Source organism: Mustela erminea, chromosome 4, assembly GCF_009829155.1.
Source record: "Mustela erminea isolate mMusErm1 chromosome 4, mMusErm1.Pri, whole genome shotgun sequence".
In the NCBI taxonomy this organism is placed as follows: Eukaryota; Metazoa; Chordata; class Mammalia; order Carnivora; family Mustelidae; genus Mustela; species Mustela erminea.
Genome location: NC_045617.1, coordinates 23618662 through 23636156, shown reverse-complemented (window position 1 = coordinate 23636156; position 17495 = coordinate 23618662). Strand labels below are relative to the sequence as shown.

General features: G+C 42.7%; 1 protein-coding gene across 3 annotated transcripts in view; it reads left to right on the top strand.

Moving 5' to 3' along the window:
• AFG1L (AFG1 like ATPase) overlaps positions 1–15570 on the top strand; it is a 221097-nt gene extending 205527 nt beyond the window's left edge. For 2 of the 3 annotated variants that reach the window (XM_032338881.1, XM_032338880.1), the window contains 3 exons: positions 8938–9078; positions 12370–12483; positions 14427–15570. In XM_032338881.1, coding sequence (XP_032194772.1) covers positions 8938–9078; positions 12370–12483; positions 14427–14555 — 384 coding nt within the window. In that variant the 3' untranslated portion in view covers positions 14556–15570. Of the gene's footprint in view, positions 1–8937; positions 9079–12369; positions 12484–14426 lie in introns of those variants that run through there. The other variant, XM_032338882.1, reaches the window with a different exon arrangement.
• Positions 15571–17495: the final 1925 nt, after the last annotated feature.

Genomic DNA, 17495 nt, shown 5'->3' with positions numbered 1-17495 from the left:
AAATAATGGTGGCAGAACAAGCATTAGCCGGGCAGAGAAAAAAGAAACTCGAGCTGACAGCTCATTCGTGTGTGCTGGAGTGGATCAACCGCTCCTTGCAGGGCAGAAGGCAGCCCGACGGTGAGGCTCGTGCATTTCACACTGGCGTGGCTTTGAGAAAATCCCCACTCCCGGCGCCAGGGTCAAACCTCAGCGGACAGCTGTGCCGGTTCTCATGCAGGAGAAAGAAGACAGCAGGCAAGCTCTTTATTCCTCAAAGTTTGTTAGAGGAACTGTGCTACGTGTAATCCAGCTGTATACTCCCGGTAATTAAGGAAAACAAACGCTCTTTGGAAACTCATTATAGATTTAAAGTTCTTTAAGTTTTCATCAGGTTTCCCCAGAAACAAAGAGCTGGAAACAATAGTCGAGAATGCACAAAGCATCAAATAAGTGGGTTTTAATTGTTTCTGTTTAGAAAATTATTCAGATAACCAGCCACATCAAAGACTATTAAACTTTTTAATCGCTCAGGTAGAAAGACGGAGAATGTCATCATTATCTATCATAAGAAGAATCTGCATTAGATAACGCTACTTGAATTTTGAGCTAGAATTACGTACTCAAGGATGCTACCAACTGAAGTGGCATCCGTACTCGAAAATAGTCACGTGCATTAATTATTCATCGGACACAATGCAGGAATTTACAATACTAATTATGGTTTCGGAAGGTGTCTCGTGCTCTGGTTTACTTACAGAAGAGGATCAACTAATGCAAATGAAAGTATAAAGACTTACAACTGCTATAGATACCCTGTGAGTGCAATTCGGTGGTATGTTAGGTCGAAAGAGTGGAGAAACGGGTCTTTGTGTTTTGCCAAGTTCTTGTAAGATTTAGTACAAACCTTGTGTTTTTTAAGCAGTCAGGGGTTAGCATTGATTCTGAAGAAGAGATTGTACTACTGTGTTCGCTTATTCACTAGTCTTGTATCGGGCAAGATTCCGGTCCCCCTTCGGCTAGGTGCTACGGACACTCAGGTGAACGAGAGAGTACTGACCCTTCCGGGACTCCCCGTCTTGGACAGTGGAGTAAATGACAGTGGCAGGGGCAAGTTGGAATAGATTTGGAGCTCCTCAAGCTCTTCAGTATATGCACGTACGGTGACTGTTGTACACACTCACTCTTCCTTCTTAGGGGAGATGAAGGGGACCAGAGAGCTGAAAAACAAAAACGAAGAGTATACTTTGGACTCAATAAAGATCTTCGACATTGTCTTGCCACATCATTCTGTTTTTACTCTTTTGTCATAATAGATTTTGTTTCTCTCCCTTTTGAAAAATACAGAAAAATCTAAAAAATGAAGATGATAAAATATAAAATACAGTCCTCTAAGTCTATCACTCAGACCACTTAGAGATAACGATTGTTAGCATTTTTACATATTTACTTGGCCCTTTTCCTACGTATCTATTTAGAGCAAAATAGCTACCTTACTACGAATATAATTTTGAATTATGCTTTTTTTCACTTTTATCGTAAGGATGTTTCCATGTCATAAAATGTTTCAGAAACATTGTTCTATATTGGTAATATATTCCATTATATCAGTGTGCCATAATTTATTGAGTCATTCCTCTGGTGTTATATTTTAAAGTTGATTCGGTTCGCATAGTTATAAATAATCCTGTCTATTGCCTTTGGTTGAATTTCTGATCGTTAACTACAGATTGATTTCTAGGAACATAACAGCTAGGCCAAGGTTATGACTTCTTTCAGGGCTCTTCATACAATCCAACAAATTTCTTTTGGAGCAGCTAAACTGATTTACTTTTTTAGCAGCAGTGGGTGTCCCATTACCTATTTGCCAGCATCGGGTAGTAATGACTTATTTTTCTTTGCAAAACTGCTATATGAAGAATGACACATCATTCTTGTTTTGTCTTTCTCTGGGTGCCAGGGAGCTTGACTATATTTTTCATTTGTGTATTGTGTTGCAAAACAGCAGAAGCAGGCAAAGCTTCTTGAGACCTAAGCTCAGAACTGGAAAATTGTGACTTTTGCCTCATTCTGTTGACCGTGGTGAATTACAAGTCCAGCCCAGACTGAAGAGCTAGGGAGATGTCATGCCTTAATGGGAGAGATGGAAAGTCACAACCCAAAGAGTGTAGACAAAGAGGCAAGAACAATTGGAGCCATTATTATAATCAGACTACCGCACATAGGCATTCTTCATTTTTCCAAAAATATTTTAAAAAGGTTTAAAATTATCATAATTTTTTAGAGAATTTTTAACTTAATGCACTTGAATGCCCCCACACACATTTAAATATTGAATACTGGGGAAAGGGGGATCCGTAGTCCTGCAGCAACATACCATTTGGGTGGCACATAGGGCTAGATAAGATAATTTTTGAGCACCTATGTGTTTTGATGAAAACATTGACTAAATTTCTATGATGTCATCAGAAGAAAAATAAACTTACAAAGATACATTAAATATAGCAAATATCGAATTTGAACAAAACTTTTAAATAAAATCTCTTCAAATTTAATGAGAAAAGTTGGCTCCGTGAACATAACTTTTTAAAAATCAGCTTTGATTTGAAGTGGCTAAGTGCAGTTCCTGATTAATAATTTTTAATGATAATAAAGTTTTTAAAATTTAAATTCAGTTAGCCAACATACAGTACATCATTAGCTTCAGATGTAGAGTTCAGTCATTCACCAGTTGCGTATAACACTGAGTGCTCATCACATCATGTGCTCTCCTCCTTAATGCCCATCACCAAGGACCCCGTCCCCTCTCCCCCTCCCCTCCAACAACCCTCAGTTTGTTTCCTGTGGTTAAGAGTCTCTCATGGTTTGTCTCCCTCTCTGATTTCTTCCCATTCAGTTTCCCCTCTCTTCCCCTGTGATCCTCTGTGCTGTTTCTTATATTCCACATCTAAGGAGTAAAACCATATAATTTTCCTTCTCTGACTTAGTTCACTCAGCACAATACCCTTCAGTTCCATTCATGTTGATGTAAATAGTAAAATTTCATCCTTTCTGATGGCTGAGTAATATTCCATTGTGTGTGTATGTGTGTATGTATACATATATACATATGTGTGCATATATATATATATATATATATAATCACATCTTCTTTATTCCTTCCTCTGTCAATGGACATCTGGACTCTTAGTTTGGCTATTGTGGACTTTGCCGCTGTAAACACTGGGCCGCTGGTGCCCCTTCAGAACACTACATTTGTGTCTTTGAGAGAAATACCTAGTAGTGCAATTGTTGGGTCGTAGGGTAGCTCTATTTTTAACTTCTCAAGGAACCTCTATACTGTTGTCCAGAGTGGCTGCACCAGCTTGCATTCCCACCAACAGTGTAGGAGGGTTCCCCTTTCTCCGCGTCCTTGCTAACACCTGTCATTTCCTGACATTAATTTTAGCCATTCTGACTGGTGTGAGGTGGTATCTCGTTGCAGTTTGGGTTTGTATTTCCCTGACGCCAGGAGATGTGAAGCATTTTTTCTTGTGTCTGTTGGACATTTGTATGTCTCCTTTGGAGAATTGTCTGTTCATTGCTTCTGCCCATTTCTTGACTGGATTATTTGGGTTTGGGGTGTTGAGTTTGATAAATTCTTTATAGATCTTTATCAATATGTCCTTTGCAAACATCTTCTCCCATTCTGTAGGTTCTCTTTAGTTATGTTGACTGTTTCCTTTGCTGTGCAAAAGCTTGTTATCTTGATGAAGTCCCAATAGTTCATTTTGCTTTCGGTTCCCTTGCCTTTGGAGACATGTCTAGCAAGAAGTTGCTGCCACTGAAAGGAACAGGATAATAAAAATTTTTAAGTATGATCTGAAGAAAACTTGAAGAGAAATTTTTGATAGTTACCATCTTGTGTGAACAAGAATCAAGCTTGCATGGAGAAAATTTGCTCAAGTTAAGACATGATATAAATGGGAGTGTATCAGTCTGGACTGTGACGTGGATTTTAACATCACTGAGCCTTTGATCTGGGGAACTCGGGTGCTTGACTGCAAGAGCTAAACGTGAGCTACTGGGGGGTGCTGCCTTTCACCTCCTCCCCACTCTCTCTCTCACTACCCTATCATGAAGAAGCATCAATTGAGCCTACTGTATAACCGAAATCAAATTGTACCCCAAGTATGAAATCCTTTATGCTTTTGTCAGACTATAAAGGAGAAAATACATGTTCAGCCTTATGTTTTATTTTCTTTTTTAAATGTCCCTGAGGGGTGCCAAAGCCACCCAGGGGCATTTAAAGGGGTTGAGGGCTCTGCCTTCGGCTTGGGTCATGGTCCTGGGGTCCTGGGATAGAGTCCTGCATTGGGCTCCCTGCTCAGCAGGGAGCCTGCCTCCCCCTCTCTCTCTGCCTGCCTCTCTGCCTGCTTGTGGACTCTGTCTGTCAAATGAATAAGTAAAATCTTTTAGAAAAAGAAAAAAAAATGTCCCTGAAAAAGAAAAAAAATAAATGTCCCTGAAAAAACTCTACTTCTTCAGATGAAGAAAACCTGGGGGGAAAATGTCCGTGACAAAACTCATGTTATGATCTCACACGTGCAAGATAAATGATAAGATGCCCATTATAGAAATGACCCCCCAAAAAAGCGTTATGTTTTTGCTGTTTGAAAGTAATACAAGTTCATGGGGCAGGGATGGGGGTGGCGGAGATCAAAACAGTGTAAGAAAAAAACAAAATTCATCTTTTATTCCATCAGCCAAAGATAACTGTTGTTCACGTTTTGGTTTATATTTTCCTAGACTTTTCCTACGTACATACTAGGATATACAACTAGGAGTTTGGGCCAATGAAGAAAGAGTGGGATTTTTTTTTTGTAAGTGGTTCAGTTGTTTTGGAGGCAAATTAGTATAAAAGAAGGAATAAGCATGCTCCTTGGGCTTTGTTGGGTTTTATGCACCATTCATTCATTCATCCATTCAGTGAATATGAAGCCCTTCCAATGTGCCATATGCTGGGGTAGGGGTTGTTCATTCTTTGGGTCTGGAGCCTTCCCCGACTGGTGGTATTACCAAAGAAGTGGGGGGGAGAGGGCCTGAGATAGATGCTGTTTTTGTCATCTATAAATGACTTCGTGGAGAGCTAAGGCACCTGGCTGACAGGTATCTTGGTGGACCGGAGACAGCAGAAAGGACCAGAGGAAGCACCTTTTACCTGCTGAGTACAAAGGCAGAAGCAGATTGGAATTAGCCGAGTTGTTCACTTGTTTAGGCTGCGTGACCTCATCAGCTCAGAACTAGGTTATTTGATTAGTTAATAAAGAATATAGCTACTTTATATATTAAGTATCAGTCTAATGTATGCCAAATAGGTATTCTGCGTATATTGTTTCATTTGCTTTTCACGAGAACTCCGTAAATAGCATTTATTGAGCACTTACTGTGTGACGGCCACTATTAAAAGATTTTACATGCGAGATCAGGACAAACCGGAGAATTGTCCTGCCACGATCCCCCATTTACAGATGAGGAAATGGAGGTTCAGAGGGATTGCTCAAGGTCACAGGACTGGAAGGGGCAGACCAATGATTCCAAAGAGTCTTAACATAGTTTTTGCCCACAGTAGTTTGACTTATTTATGTAATGAAAAATAGCATTTCTGACTAATAAAGAAAACTCCCAATCTCACACCAAAATCAATCCTGAAAGTTTGTTGAAGACACTCTTTTAGATACCTTCTAAAAGCTTTGTATTTTAAATTAATATTAATCTTATTGGAGCTGATTTCCTTGGGGAAAAGATGTCTTTCTTCAATTAATATATTTCATTCTTCCCATTTTTTTTTTTTTAAAGATTTAGTTATTCCAGGGGGCATGGGGCAGAGGGAGAGTCTTAAACAAACTCCTTGCTGAGCACAGAGGCCCAGGAGGAGCTCGATCTCACGACCTTGAGATCATGACTGAGCCAAAACCAAGAGTTATATGCTTAACTGAGTGTGCCACCCAGGCAACCCCTTTCTTCTTATGTTTTTTATTTTTATTTGTTTGTTTATTTATTTATTTTGAAAGATTTTATTTATTTGTATGACAGAGATCACAAGTAGGCAGAGAGGCAGGCAGAGAGAGAGGAAGGGAAGCAGTCTCCCTACTAGGCAGAGAGCCCAATGTGGGGCTCGATCCCAGGACCCTGGGATCATGACCTGAGCTGAAAGCAGAGGCTTTAACCCACTGAGCCGCCCAGGCCCCCCTCTTCTTAAGTTTTTAAAGAAAAAAGTAATATTGTTAGCCTTTTGTGGCCTAAATTGGGATTTCTTTGGCAACAAATAACATTTCTTAGTGTTAATGATCTTTTTTTTTTCTGTTGTGGTGGTAAAATAATACATAATGTAAAATTTGCCATTTTAACCATTTTTAAGGGTACAGTTCAGTGGCATTAAGTACATTCCCATTGTTGTGCAACCGTCACCACTGTCCATTTCTAGAACTCTCTTCATCCCAAAGTGAAACTCGGGATCCACTGAAAACAGTTACCCCTCATTGCCTCCATCACCACTGTTTTTAAAGGAGATAGAAAGCTACATAAAGCTTAATTTTCCTTACGTGAATGAGCACATAATTGTTTTAGGGATGTGAGCGAAGGGGACATTTGCTAATATAACGGCAAATGCAGAACCTTCTGACAAAGGTATATAATTTGTTAAAAGAGCTGAGTGGGCAGAATCCTGATTTCCAGTTGCCCTAGGCACTTCAGGGCTCTCCTGATGATGATTTTCCTTGGGCATGTAGTTATCCTGATAGAAATCACATCCGTGCATAAAGAACGAGTTTAATTATACATAACTATAGACCTGAGATGAGCAGTTACTTTTTGTACATATACTTTCTGATTTACAAAAGATGAGACACTAAATCCTGACTGATCTAAAAAAAAGTGGTGCGTGTCACTCTCAGAGCCTGCGTGTCTTGTTGTAGGAGTTTTGTTGTTTCCCCATAGAGGCCGTACGTGACCTTCCCCGCCGCTGTAGGGAATTGTCTTCTTTATGTGGGATCCCACAGTCTCCGATGGTCCCTGCTGTGACCCTGAGGTCTGGCAGATGCACAAAGACTGATTTAGGGTTTTGGACGGGGTCGGTGGTGGAACATAACTAACCGGTCCTATTGAGAATGTCCTCAACTTGTCATTATTGAGCCTAATCGTTTGGGCTCAAACTAATCGAAATAAAAAGCAGCCAAAGTGATCTGAGTGCTAACGTGTGCCCTAGGCACTGTGCTAAAGGCTTTACACGTATTCTTTCGTGGAATCCTCACAATCCTGTGAGCGAGGAAATCAAACTCCCATTTTATAGATAGGAGGCTAAAGGAAGAGAAAGGTGATGTGACTTGCCAAAGGTATACCAGACTGAGGATTCACTCCTGGTCCATAACAGGCTTAACAGCAGGGTTGTCTCCTAAGAGAGCCCAGGTTAAACAGACAAACCCAAAACCCCACACCCCAGTTCCTGTGTGGCCCAGTGAGTAGGGGAGTCTCAGGTAAGGCCAGCCTGGAGGGAAATGGGAAATGATTGGAGGTAAAATGCAGGTAAAGGCTGCCCAGCCAGGGGAGGGACATGGGAAAGCAAGGGTCCCCTCTTCTGGCGCCATTTGTTACCTAGTTGGTGAGAGAGATGGGAGGAAGGGACCTCTCGAAGCAGGTTTCCAAAGGAGCTGGGTCATTCTTTGTGCTCTCTCCTGATTGTTTCCTGCCCCTTTGCCCAGGGTCTCTTAATTGCTGCAGCCTTCTTAGAGCTGCTCTCCCTTGAGGAAACCACTTCCCCAGAGTTTCCCTCTGATTTACTCTGGCCTCTGCACACCTCCATAAGAGGTCTCTTTTCCTGAGTGTGACTTGTTTCCGCTACTTGTTAGGAGAGTGTAGGCTTCAATGGTTGGACTCTGCAGCGGGGATGGTGGTCTCCCCTCCTCACAAATCCCTAACTCTCCCAAGAACATAGCCGAATCTGCATTTCTGGAAGAAGTTTTGATGCACATGACTCCCACAGGGAGGGAGACATTTCTGGACAGGGAGCAGTATTGACGGATTCTGTCAGAAATTGAGGGGGCTCAGCCGTCTGTGTCCCAGGGATGGGTCCTGGTGATCCAGGAGCTTCTAGGAGTACCTCACAGTAGCTCCTGGCCCACTCAGGCCCCAGTCTCATCCACGCTGTAGCAAGGGCCAGAAACACTCATCCATGTGCAACTTAAAAAGAGAGGTAATGCTTGCTGGGAATGTTCCTAACCCCAGAGGATGTTTGCTGATAGTTTTCATAAATTTCATGAGTTAAAGTCGTGTTTTGGGAATAAGTGCCTTATATCGTAGGTGGTGCCTTTGTGGATAATTTTGTGAGTCTTGAGTGTTGTACCCTCCTCACAGTAAGAGGGAGCAGTCTGCACCAAATTGTGCTCCAGGCCTCTGTCTGCCTTTGGTCATTAACCTGTCGGGTATTTCCTACAGAAGTTAGCTACATTCACGACACTGCACCTGAACAACTCTATTTCAAATTAAATGAGAAAGATTTTCTGATGATTTCACACTGAAACATAGTCTTTATTTCAAAATGGCGACAGAAGAGTTGGCACACCATGATAAGATGGCCCATTTAACAGCAGCGACAGCTTGCAGTGGAGTCATAGGAAGGATTTGTTGGGGCATGTTTACAGTTAAGTCATAGAAATTAAAAAACAGAAGGCTGGGGTGGCTCGAGATACTCTTTCACTCCCCACCACACTCTTGTCTTCTCTTTTGCCCCTTTTCTATGTTACTGTTACAATGACAGTAGATACCCTCCTAAGCCCACAGTGAAAACACTGCTGCGTTTGGTCAAGTCACACCAAAGCTGCCGCCTAGATCACACCATGACCAGAAAAAGAGGTATTTTCAAATTCTGGGCCACTGGAATTGGCTTCAGTTTTCTAGTCTTCATTTTCATTTTAATTACAGCCACTTGGAGCCAGTGACTATCTGGAACTGTCAAAGAATTTCGATACAGTATTCTTACGAAACATTCCCCAATTTACGCTGGCCAAGAGGACACAGGCTCGAAGATTCATCACTCTCATTGATAACTTCTATGATTTCAAGGTAAGGATGTAGTGCATTTTTCTCAAGACTAAACAAGCCCGATGGCCTGGACTGGAATCCTGGTTTATTCTATGTGCCTCAGTGCCCTCATCTACAAATTGGGGGATAATAGTATTTCCTTCTGAGAATTGTGGAGGGCAAGATAAGCTAATCCATGAAAAGCACTCAGAACAACACTTAGCACAAGCCGAAGGCTGTTTACATAGTATCAGTGACAGCAGTAAAAATAGTGGGATTGTCAGTCAGGCTTCCATCAGAAGACACTGATGTTAACGATGCCATCATAGACATTGAACGAAGAATGTGCACGCTTGGTGTTGTACAACAAAATGCCTTACCTAGATCGAGTGCTCAGTCAGTTCACGAGTTGCATGAATAAATGACTGGACTGAAAAAATAATGAATGAACAAATGAATGAATGATGCGGGACCCTCCTCCTCACTATTGGAGCTCTCTCTCCCTGTGACCCATAAACCCTCGCAACTAGCCTTGCATCATCTTTTTGTTTGTTTAAGCCATGAGCCCGTGTCCATTCTTCAGATGCAGTATAGCCTACTGATTAAAGAATTGGCTTTAAGCTAGGCTGTCCGCCTTAAGGACCACCTTAATCTCTTGAGCCACAGTTGCCTTCTGTAGAAGAAAAGGGGAATAATAGTACTTATTCCATATGGTGGTTGTGAGGATTAAATGACCACGTAAGGCACGTTCAGTGAAGGTGAGCCCCTATTAATAGTCTATATCTGTGGGGCACCTGGGTGGCTCAGTCAATTGAGGACCCAATTCTTGGTTTCAGTTCAGGTCATAATCTTGGGGTCAAGAGATCGAGAACCCTCATCGGACACCATGCTCAACAGGGAGTCTGCTTGAGATCCTCCCTCTCCCTCTATGCCTCCCTGCCATGCTCACGCTCTCTCTCTCATAAATAAATAGATCTTTTTAAAAATACATCTATAGGGTGCCTGGGTGGCTCAGTTGTTAAGCATCAGCCTTCGGCTAAGGTCATGATCCAGCGTCCTGGGATTGAGACCCACATCCTGCTCCCTGCTCAGTGGGAAGCCTGCTTCTCCCTTTCCCACTCCTTCTGATTGTATTCCCTCTCTCACTGTCTCCTCGGTGTCAAATAATTAATAAATATACATATATATATGGTAAAAGCACAAGTATGACTTCAAAATAGAGTTAAATATCCATAGAGTTAAATATATTACTAGTAGACACAATATTTCTCCTTAGTGTACAGAAATAGATAGAGCAGTGATTCTAAAATTGAAGGGATTTTGAGAGGAGGAGAAAAGTACCAGGATCCACTGGGAGGAAGAGATGAAATTTTAATGTTTCTTTTATTCATTCATTCAGCAACCTTTCTCTTGTCAAGTGCAGTGCGAAGTATTAGAAGTTCAACAACAGGCAAAGCCAGATCTCACGCCTGCCTTCATAGAACTTACAGTCTAGTGTCAGAGAAGCATTCATCAAATATCCACAGAACTAAATGTGAAGTCATCCCTGAGGTCTAGTCTCTTGGAAGGATCGAGAGAGGAGTATGGTGCCATGAGGTCTGGGGGAGAGTAGACTGATCTCTGGGGGGCTGGGGATGGACCTGGGGAAATCCTGCTGAGGATGACCTACTTCAGAGTCCCCCGGGCTACTTAAGATCCATGTTCCAGAGCCTACTCCACGCCTAGTCCAGTAAACCTGATCCTAGGGGATGGACCTGAAAACCTGCATGTTCGCAAGCTCTTCAACTGCTTCTTACAAACGCTGAGAAGTGATGCCTAAACTCTAAGGCATGGTGGCGGGGTGGGTGGGGGCTTTGTAGCAAAGGCCCTGTGGCAGGCCTGAGCATGGAGGGCACCTACCTTGGCTCAGGTACAGTGCTGAGAGGAGTCTGCCACAATGAGGGACATCCAGATGGGCCATACACACACTCCCAGAGGGCTGGTGTACATGGGCTCAGGGAGGCAGGAGAGGCAGGAAGCTGAGAACACCAGAACTCGGGATTCAGGTCCTGTCACTGACCAGACCCCACTCTGAAATAACCATGTGGGGTCCAAAATGAAAGGAGTGAGCCTGGAGGTGGCCGTCTGTTTTTAGAGGGCTAATGCTTCAAGAAAAAGTGGTAGAGGGGGCATTAGTATGTGGTTCTTAGACTAGGAGGATTGATAAAACTCTCATCTACATGTCAGCTAGGAATACCTTAAAGACAACATATGGTCCCCAGCCCTCTGTCCCATCCCCTCGTCCTGTTTCACACCCTCCCTTTCACTTCTTGGTTAATGGGAAGGAAGAGTTCTATGCAGTGTGGCAGAGAGCCAGAACTGCTGTCCTCTAACATTTGCTTTAACTACATCACACATTTAGAGTTTATGGTCTTTGTTTAAAGAATAGTTGCAGTGATCTTATTTCAGAAATTGGGAGCATCAAATAGGCATTAGTCTGGAGTGTATTCATGGAAATTTGTGAAATCAGGATAGTCATATCTAAATAATGAAAATAGGGTCATTTTTGGTCAAAAGTAATGTCTAAGAGAGGGTAGAAGGCCATCCAGATACGGAAAAACAATTCCCAAATGTCATACGTTATTTTAAGGTCTTGGCATCGTTCTTTAAATAATGATGTCTAAAGAGTACGTGTCAATCCTGAAAACAAATTCAGAACTTATTAAACAATAAGAAGAGTATGTTTGTATTTAAACTGGTGGACGTAAAATTTATAAAGATAGAAAAGCTGTTTCCAATATATGGTCACATGTGCACAATCACTCAAACACTGTGTAATCAAGAAATATTCACGTCAAGCTTAGTCTTTTTGAAGAATGTCTTGGTAGGATGCTGATACAAATGTGGGTTCTAGACAGTCAGGGTCTAATGAGAGTAGTGATGCATTGAACTCACCACTCACTCACACAAGATGGTAACCTCTTTGCAGTACACAGAAGGTTCTCCCGGCACACACAGGCCCCAGACAGCCGGGTGTAAATGGCCGCCCCAGGGCGTAATGGAAAGCCCACTGGACTTCCAACTGGGAGACCTGAGCTGGCACCATGAGCTGAGAGAGACCTCTCCAGGCCTCAAGTCACCTAATAAAACCATTTGCTCCCTACTCTATAGGTTGTCACAAGCTGTGTGGAAATCTTTTGAAAAGAACTCTGCAGTTTAAAAATATCCCATTAAAGAGACACAAACTTAGCACCCTGTGATGGCAAACAAATTTTATTTTGTGAGGGATTTTTTTTCTTGCCTCAACATGTGAAATTTAAGGAGCGCCACCCTTCTGGCCTCTTCCTCTTCCAGGTGCGCGTCATCTGCTCCGCAGCGACCTCTATAGGAAGCTTGTTTTTGCATCAACATCAGGACGGCCAGTTGGAGCAAAGCAGAGTACTGATGGATGATTTGGGGCTGAGCCAGGTAGGCAACATCACATGATCTCTTTTTATTATAAAGCAGCCTCATTGGTTGTTTTTTTTTTTTTTTTTTAATGTGGCTACATTTTGAAGAAGGAACACAGTATGTATTTAACCATTGATTTGCTGCTTCCTCCTAAAGCCAATAGAGCAGACTTCTTCTCAGTATCACTAAATGTAAAGCATATAGTCTTAGGGTAGAAGGGATCTTCATGCTCCGTATTTGCATGTAACGAAAACACAGCCCAGAGAGGAGGACCGGTGGGCCTGTGCTCACACCAGTGACTAATGGCAGGTCAGAGCCGGACACCAGGGCACCCGTGTCTGGTTCTGGGCTCATTCTGCTACACTACGTGGCTTTTCCAGATACTCTTAGTGTCTACTGGATTTGTAGAGCGCGAGATAGATACATTGTCCAAGCATGAGGGCTGGCTACTCCAGGACTGTGAAGTGCCTAGCAAGGCCTTTGGCTTACAGAGAAATCCATTATTCATCTGCTAGCCCCATTCTGTAAACATTTCAGGGACACGCTGTGGAGAAGGAGCCAGTGCTGGCCTGTTTCTTCTGGAGCTTGGGGTCTGGTGTTTTGCCCCAGGCCAAGTGGAAGTGATTTTACATTTCCTCCTTCTGTCTGAATATTACGGGGTATATTTCTCAACAGTTGAAATATTAGTCAAAATTTTAAAGCTGTCCATAAAATTTACCTCCAGAATGAGGGGAGCCCCATTCTTCCAACCCCAGAGGTGAAAGGCCATTTGGAATGAGGAAACGGTTCCTTTCTGACCTGAGGAGAAGTTACGTATGCTTAGGAGTCTGGGGGAAATGAGGCCTATAACTCATTTAAAAGGTGAACTTTCCAAATAAGACTACTTAAACTTCTATGTAGAAATAAAGAGTTGCTTATAAACCCATATGCTGGTGGTTTCTCTAAGAGCAATACATCTATCCAAGTAATGTCTTTTACTGTTTGAAAAGATATACCCAAGGGGCCTTGTCTTTTCCATTTCTGAAGTTCCTTAAATCATTGGTTCTTCAAGTTTTCTCCCTAGGATCAGGGTTCAGAAAGAGGGCCAAGCAAGCTCTGCGTGCAGGGCTAACATTACACGAGGAACTGAGGGCTCGTGGCCGCAGGGTTCTGGGGCTTTGTGGTGGGTGAGCCCAGAAGGCATGGACTAAGGAGTCCAGAAGTTTTCTGAGGAAGCAAGCTAGCAAACTGCTAAGGGAAGAGACACAGTTGCTCCTTCTCATGTACCGGCCACCAGCCCACGTTGGTATCACCAGACTGTTTGCTGGCCTCACAGAGGGATTCCCAAACTTAACCCTAGTTAAGTAGCTCAAGACAGCTCTGCCTTCCCAAAGTGGACTCTTGGGCTGGATCTCCAGGCCCATAGACCTCTCTGCCTGCCAGTGCAGAAAAGGCTCCACGGAGGCTTGGCCTCAGGGCCTCTTGTCGGGAATGTGGCCCAGCCCACGGCGCTCTGCGGGAGGCTGTCAGGTGTTACTTATTTATGGTGTCCATTTTTGGAGAAAGAATTCTTTTTCTGTCTGACATTGTCCTTCCTTTAGGTCTTGCAGGAGATTTTCATCCTGCAAAATCTTTCTTCACGCAGAAATCTTCGTATTTGGATTTTGGGGCAATGTTTCAGCATCAATTATTCTTCTCATGTTTTCCCTATTGTTTTCTCCCCGGTAATATGTTCTGTCTATTGGTTATTGGTTTAAAGTAGTTGATTCTCTAGTCTAATTTAAGAGATTGTATGTGACAATACAGAACCTTTTATAATCCCAACCTAAAAAGGTAAACCTAAAATGTTGTTTTAAGCCTGTACTTAGTTCTGTAAATTTTTATTTGTGGTAGTTTTAATTGGTGCTGGGTTTGTTTGTTTTTGATTTTGTTTTTTGTTTGTTTGTCTCCTTTTGTTTTTTGGTTTGTGTTTTGGTAACCAGGACTCAGCAGAAGGGCTCTCTATGTTTACTGGAGAAGAGGAAGTCTTTGCATTTCAGCGCACGCTTTCCCGACTCACCGAAATGCAGACGGAGCAGTACTGGAATGAAGGGGACAGAAGCAAGAAGTAACCATCGCTTTTGCGTGAATAAAACTCGGGACAAATGATTACGGCAGGGAGAACTCTTTTTTATGGGACTTGAAGGAATCGCTCTTCACATCATTAATTATGTACTTTGTCCTCTGGACCATTTTTTAATCTCAAATTGCTGTCAAAGATGGAGTGGATTAGTTAAGTTAAAGCCCCCCATTGTTATGGGTTTACTTTTTGCCTGTTTATTTGGCTTTATTTCTTCACTACAAAATTAAAATCATCACTCCTGAAGATTAATGTAGGACCAGACATCTTGGCTTCATATTAAGCCACCTGAACACACACACACACATACCACATGCACACATGCACAGGCACAATTAAATGGAGTGTCATTCTAGACATCTCCAAGCTTTGGCTACCTGGAGCTGCATGTGACAAACACGCCTTTTAATGAGAGGGGGAGAAAAACCCTACACTTCAGTACACAGCAGAGAAACTTTCTGATTCCATTATAAACTCTAGAGAACCACATTTTAGAATATGGGCTTATACGTGTGATTTGGGGGCTCTCTAAATTATACAGAATCTCCTAGGCCTTCAGGTTTCCTCACAACTGAGAGTACGTTTTTTCACTCTGAGATCAAGCTTGGCAGGCAGGAGTGGATCTTATGTGGACACAGAGTTGCCTGAAAAAATTGAGAATGATGTCACCATAGAAGAAGGAGCGAGGGTGTCAAATTCTAACCGGCAGGCAGAGCCCACAATCCTGACCACCGGCAGGAGGACAGATACCAGGAAAAGGGGCCAGTGAAAGCGAGTCAGGAGCAGACAGAGACCTGGACACGCCAACAGCAGAGCGGACTCGCATTCAGCTGAGCCAGCAGGACCCCAGGGGGCGCAAGGCTGCTTCCCATCACCTGGACGCATTTGCCCTGGTTGTGGAACCCCACCCCACCCCTCGCTTCTGCTTCTGCGGTGAGATGGGTTTCGTGGTAAATAGGGAAGAGCTCTTGATGAACCTCCTTAAATAAAATCCGACTTGTCCTTCACTGAGGTCGTTCCTTGATTCATTCAGGCACCACCTGACTTAGCTAACTCTTCACAGAAGGGATCTTAGTTGAGGCTGTTGGGAGAGTCCGAATCCCTCTTCAAGAAAAAAAGGAAAAACGTGACATCTTTTACAGTGTTGTGAAAATCAGGGGTTTTTTTAGGGGCAGGCACAATTCTAAAAAAATGGTTACCGTTGTCAACATAAGTAAGCTCTTTGAATCTATTTCATTTGTAAGTGAGCGATCTATGCACGTGAGTCTATTTTGTACGTTAACCGAAGTCAAGCAGCTAGATGGATAGGGCAGCCGTGTAGAGAAAAGTTTAAATCATGGCTTCTGAAAATTAAATGTGGGTTTAAAAACAATGACGTTTTCTAAAATTGAAGTATAGTTGACACAATATTACTTTAGTTTCAAGTGTACAGTGTGATTCAACAGGTCTATCTATACATTGTGCTGTGTTTGCCACAGGTCTAGCTGCCATCAGTCCCCACACAACACAAAGTACCATCAACAGTAGCCCCTGTGCTGTGCCTTTTTTTTTTTTTTAAAGTTTTATTTATTTGAGAGAGAGCATGAGTTGGTGGGGGGAGTTGGGGTGGTGGGATGGGGGGTGAAGCAGATGGAGAGGGAGAGAGAGGCAGACTCTCCGCTGAGCAGGGAGCCCGATGTAGGGCTGGATCCCAGGACCCTGGGATCATGACCTGAGCTGAAGGCAGATGGTTAACCTACTGAGCCACCCAGGCGCCCCTATGCTTAGCCTTTTAATCCATAACTGGAAGCTGTGTCTCCCACTCCCCTTTACCCATTTTGCCCATCCCCTTTCCCCTCTGGCAGCCATCAGTTCTCTATATTTATGGATTTGCTTCTGCTTTTTGTTTTGTTTTTGATTCCACATGTAAGTGAAATCACCCGGGTTTTGTCTTTCTGTCTGACTTATTTCACTAGCATAATATCTTCCAGGTTCACCTGTCTTGTCGTACACAGCGAGATCTCATCCCCTTTTATAGATAAGTATAAAAATATCTTTATTGAAGTGAAACAAAAAAGAGTTCAAAAGAGCCACACTTATTGCCAGACATTGACATGATCTCAGATAAAAAAAATTTATCCTTGAGAGTTATATAATTGTCCCTGTTTATAGATAAGGAACCAAGACTTGGAAAAGTTAAGTAGCTAGACCTGAGATTCACAGCTATAAAACTCAGGGACTGTACCATACTACCCCTATGGAAAAGAGATTATTTTAAATAGTGATTTTAAAAAAAAATCAGTGGAGATGAATTTACAACAGAACCATTGGCTTTGAACTCAATAAATATAAAATATGTAACTCGTTTCTATCAATCTTAGCTTTTGGCTTTTTCACATTTCTTTGGCAGTTATGCTGCACCTTAATAAAAAGACTGTATGAATGGATGGACAGACAGATGGACAGCCTGATTGTTAGAAAGAAGAACTGTCTCTGAGTGTGTTGGCTGTATGGGAAATAGTCCCCAGTACGGTTCTATGGTAAATGTTCACCTGAGGTCAGAAATTTGGACCTCGGTTTTAATTTTTGCCTGGAAACAATGATGTGATATTGGTTAGACCTCTGGCTCAATGCACAGAAGCCCACGGGATTCTCACCGTAACCTCCCCACATTTTGGTATTAAGGAACTTAAACTTTTAAATATTGTCTTTGTAGGGCAAAACTGTAGTTTCGGTTTCACCTGAATGCTTGGCTCATGTTCCCGCTTCTGTCCCGTCCCCTCTCCCCGTGTCCTCCTGGGCCTGGGAGGACAGGCTATAGTGAGGGTTCCGAACAGGGAGTGGGGGAGGGGGAGTTCCATGGTGGCTGGAAATGGCCCATCTTTGTCTCCATCTCTTCTGCACAAAGTCTACTTCATAAAACAGCCTGCAAGAAAGAGAAACGAAAGTCTTA